Source organism: Sander vitreus, chromosome 1 (genome assembly GCF_031162955.1).
Source record: "Sander vitreus isolate 19-12246 chromosome 1, sanVit1, whole genome shotgun sequence".
NCBI classification, from domain to species: Eukaryota; Metazoa; Chordata; class Actinopteri; order Perciformes; family Percidae; genus Sander; species Sander vitreus.
This window is the reverse complement of record NC_135855.1, coordinates 25,470,709-25,475,377: the sequence shown is the minus strand read 5'-3', so window position 1 is coordinate 25,475,377 and position 4,669 is coordinate 25,470,709. Positions and strand designations below refer to the sequence as shown.

Below are 4,669 nucleotides of genomic sequence, written 5' to 3'. Positions count from 1 at the left end.
TGTGTTTTTTGTTTTACATTTTTTCAAACCACTAGAGGTTTGTCGGTAGTTTTCTATTAGATAGATAGATAGATAGATAGATAGATAGATAGATAGATATGAATTCCCAGTCAGCTAACCTAACCTTACCTCAACACAGAGAACCTCATCACAACTTTGATTTGGTAGGTAAGGTCACATATCAAACCCCCATGATACTACTCAATAGTAAATAAAAAGCAAATTTTCACTAAAATAATTGTATCAATAAGAAAAAGCATGTCCACAGTCAGTTGTCTCGTTTGGGTGTGATATTGCAATATTTAACAAAAAAATATTCAGAAATAAAGGACATGAGCTTGATTTTGAAATGTTTTCTGGTCACATCTTTCAGTGCCGTTTTCTTTGAACTCAGTCCAGGTGTTACACAGGAAGGCACTTGCTATTTCCTGTGATGTTTTTGAGGAAGTAAGAGTCCTTAAAAATAAGCTGAAGAAAATCCAAGCATAAAGGTCCACTTAATAATGATTCTGAGCCCTTAATAGCATCTCGTGGTACTCACTCAGCGAATGGAGATGTCCAGGTGTCATTTCATGAACTAAATGTGAACTTTCAGTTACGTGAACACAAGGTCATCGACCAAGGGCCAGTAGACAGCCAAAGAAAGATTGAGGAGACTATCCTTAGGCAAAAAGAGGGCTTAGGTGACCACTAATGTATATCCTTCGCGTTCCACTTCCGGGATTGCTCCGGTGCTGCAGGAAATTCCGCCGGATGAATGTATTTTCCGTTTCCTTCCACTTTCTTTGTGTTGGAATTTTAAATTTGGTGGATTTATGAGGACTATTGTTTACTGCTCTTCAGATCTCTGCATGGTAAATTGAGACAGCTAGCTAGACTATCTGTCCAATCTGAGTTTTCTCTGCAAGACTATTTTGCAGCGGCTCTGTGCAGAGTTTAGCACTACCCATGATGATTCTGATTGGTTTAAAGAAATGCCATTAAACCAGAGCACGTTTTCCTCCCATCCTCGAATGCTATGTGGAGTAGCCAGACCCTCCTTCAGCGCGCTTTGGAGGACGGTCTGGCAAAGCGAGACTAGATGACCACTAGTTAACAAGTAACCGAAGATTCCCATTTAGGAGACATGACACCTTTACCAGCTCCAGTTGCTGAATGAAGACCATGAGATGCAGTTGAAATCTTTAAAATATGAATAACTGGACCTTAAAGCTTAGATTCTCTTTACACCTTGATCAGGATTTCTGCAGGGTTCACCAAGTTAAATCTAACGCTTTGGCTACATTGAATGCGTAAACGTCTTTTTAATAACATAGAATGTTATTCCCATTAAGCAGTCATTCCGGTCAAAGTGTAAAAGAATTAGTATAATTATATTATTATTATTTTTTTGTTAAAACAGCCCCTTACACATTAAGAGACATTAGCTTCATAGCTACTATTGCTAGCAGTATTGACAGTGCTTGCTATAGTCTCCTGCATGCACAATCCACCGTTGCAACAATCCCACTTGAGGTTTATAGATGTACATCTCCTGGCAGCCCGTGAATGGATACAAAAAATATTTTATAACTATTCTTATGTTATAAACGTAAAATGCTTTTATGACTTTTCTGCAGATACTGACTGCTACTTTGTTTTACGATGATGACACACTATCGAAGCATGGATTCTTAAATTAACTGATAATTTCACTTTATTTGAAAGCAATCAAACTTGTAACGAATCAACATGATTCCCCATTCAAATAAACAATTCAAACAACAATGTGTGTTCAATATGTACACTACCGGTCAAAAGTTTGGGGTCACTTAGAAATTTCCATTCCATTCCATTATAGACAGAATAGCAGCTGAGATCAGTTGCATTGTTTTTTTTTTAACCAGGGCAGCAGATTACATAATTGCAAAAGGTTTCTCCAATGTTTTCTCAGTTAGCCTTTTAAAATGATATCAGATTAGTAAACAGAATGTGCCTTTGGAACATTGGATGAATGGTTGCTGATAATGGGCAATGTAGATATTGCATTAAAGATCAGCCACTTCTTTCTACAACAGTCAAGAACCCTTTTGCAATTATGTAAGCACATAATGTAATCTGAAAACTGCTGCCCTGATTAAAAAAACAATGCAACTGATCTCAGCTGGTATAATGGAGTGGAATGGGAATTTCTAAGTGACCCCAAACTTTTGACCGGTAGTGTATGTTCATGGGTGGATGTTCAAATTGAGAGTAAAACGCAGCCATTGGTCATCCTGTTTTGGGTCTCTTTTTTTTTTATTCTTTTTTTATTTTTTTACATGCATCTCCGATAACCTAAAATTGACTCTCCCTGTTTTCATGAATAAAACAGATACCAGAATATTCCTGAGGTGTCCTGCCAATTTATATAATGGTTTGATGAACGGGTTGTGCCCCCAGCTACACTAATCTCTTTGATGGAGCTGTAGAGTACTGCTACTACAGAGGGGAGAAATAAATGATGATCTCCAACAGCAATCTTTAATCCAAAGTACTAGACGCTGTTGTTTTATGCTGACCTAAAATGCAAGTTTAAGTCTGTGCAGATAGTAAAAAGTCAAGTGTGTAAAAAGGGTTCACACCACAGTAAATATAGGCGAAAGCTGTGCATGTTAACCTATCATTGCTGGTATATGATCCCAATATTTAAATAATTTGCCTCTCAACTGAAACCAAATAATACATAGTAATAACAGCACATGACACTTGCTATGCAAATACACACTCCACTGAATGTACAAAGAGACTTCCTCTGTCTTGACATAAGAACAGCAGGGGAGGCCTGTTACACAGTGTCATGCTTGATTCAATTTCCTATTATCTGGATACTTTTAACTTCCAGTGGCAAAGTTGCAGTAAAATGTCCTTCAGAGCTGCTCTTTGGGCCCTTCTTTCAGCCTCTTCTTCATCTCTTGTGCATGTTGCTTGCTGCGCTCCCGCTTTTCTAGTCTCTGTTGAATGGTAAAGAAACAAAGAAAGCATTAATAATTATAAAAAAGTTTTGATAATACCAAAAAGTTGTCAAAGCACTTGTTGTGTCTCATTCACAAAGTGCATTAAACTAACTGACAGACCTCTTTCTTCAGGCAGCGACGCATAGCGCGGTCCACATCGTTACACGTGCCAAAGAACTTCAAGACATTGTGCTGAGGGTAACATGAAACAAGATTTACATTGTGGGTTTTCTGTGTAAATGAAGCACACAGCAATCAAATAATTAAGAGAGTGATGTACCTCAGTGTGGCACTGCCTCAGAAGAGTTATCAGTTCATTACACTCATCCGTGTGCAGGTGAGGTGACAGGTCAGGGTGCATGTTGAGTTAAGGGCTTACTGTACCTCTGCGGCTATACTGAAAATTCACAAACAAGACGAGCACTGAGCATTGAGTTGACAATTACTGTTGAATATTACTGTAAGATATGTAATTTAGTTAACGCCCATTTTACTCCTCGACGCAGCGGCCGCAGGTTCGACTCCGACCTGCGGCCCTTTGCTGCATGTCATTCCCCCTCTCTCCCCTTTCATGTCTTCATCTGTCCTATGAAAAAAAGACCTAAAAATGGCCCGATAAAAAAAAAAGAGATGTCATTTAGTAGCAACACATCTGCCTTTAAGCATAGTTGCTGTACTTCACTTTTCCATTACATAGGAATATGCTGAACATACTAAGGCTGCAACCAATGGTTGTTTTTATTATTTATTTGTATATTTAGTCTATTAATTAATAAAGTCTAGAAAATGTCCAAAAATAGAGTCAAAATGTCACATGTTTCCAGAGCCAAATGTGACATCTTCAAATTGCTTGTTTTGCTTAAAATCTGGAACCGGTGTATATTTGGCATTTTTGCTTGATAAATGGCTTAAATAATTAATCGATTGAGCAATTGTTTCATCGCTACTTTATACACGCCACGTCAACTCAGCATTGCTATGCTTATGCAGAGGACATGATGTTTAAAGGATACTAATGCCTCCCCATCCCTCTCCTTCCTGAGCTGTCATTGTAATGATGGGGTTTGTTTTTCCAGTGGACACTTACCTGCGCACGCACACGCACACACACACACACACACACACACACACACACACACACACACACACAGAGAGAGGGAGAGTATACATCAATGTGACACTACCTGCTTTCACCCTGAATCCTCTGGACAAGACGACTCTGGATCATGCTCGCTTGTATAGATATTAGGTATTTTGACATTGGATTGTAATATAATAACTTCTTACACATACTGTTTATCTACTGGTTTATTATAAGCGATTTAATAACACTTTGCACTGCAACTATGATACCCTTACCAGTGGAAAGGATGTGTCATCTGAATAATGTCCCAGGAAACCTCGGTGAAATGTCACGTTAGCTAACTGCTAATGTCAGGCCTCAGCTAACGTTTATCGTTTGTAACACAGCATAGATCCATGCAAGAACTACGTAGGGTTTCGTCTTTTTTCCCCGTAGAATGACGACGCATGTTACTACTCTACAGTTTTGACTACATATGCTAGTCTTTGTACTAACACGAATGTAACCTACAAAAACTGTAAGGACCTGTAGGACATGCTGCCTGATACAACCATGGATGTATTATGACAACACTTGAAGCTTGTCGTAACTGCTTGGCGAATTGAGTGAC

At 38.6% G+C, this 4,669-nt stretch overlaps 1 protein-coding gene across 2 annotated transcripts; it reads right to left on the bottom strand.

The window, feature by feature from the left end:
• Positions 1-2,488: 2,488 nt before the first annotated feature.
• cmc2 (C-x(9)-C motif containing 2) lies at positions 2,489-4,643 on the bottom strand. 2 transcript variants are annotated; one of them, XM_078250195.1, is made up of 5 exons: positions 4,335-4,643; positions 3,989-4,062; positions 3,256-3,326; positions 3,096-3,167; positions 2,489-2,972 (listed from the first exon to the last, which is right to left on the bottom strand). In XM_078250195.1, the coding sequence occupies exons 2-5, from the start codon at positions 4,023-4,025 to the stop codon at positions 2,889-2,891; spliced, it is 264 nt and encodes an 87-aa protein (XP_078106321.1). In that variant the 5' UTR covers positions 4,026-4,062; positions 4,335-4,643; the 3' UTR covers positions 2,489-2,888. The 2 variants fall into 2 exon arrangements, with proteins under 2 accessions (XP_078106321.1, XP_078106331.1); XM_078250205.1 differs by lacking the exon at positions 3,989-4,062 and having other exon boundaries at positions 3,256-3,372; positions 4,335-4,638.
• Positions 4,644-4,669: the final 26 nt, after the last annotated feature.

Excerpts from the sequence above, each read along its gene's own strand:
- cmc2 (XM_078250195.1), bottom strand. The coding sequence starts at position 4,025 with ATGACAGCTCAGGAAGGAGAGGGATGGGGAGGCATTA. Across the intron at positions 3,327-3,988 it reads AGAGGGATGGGGAGGCATTA|ACCTGTCACCTCACCTGCAC; the intron begins GTATCCTTTAAA and ends ACATGCACCCTG. Across the intron at positions 3,168-3,255 it reads TGAGGCAGTGCCACACTGAG|CACAATGTCTTGAAGTTCTT; the intron begins GTACATCACTCT and ends TGTTACCCTCAG.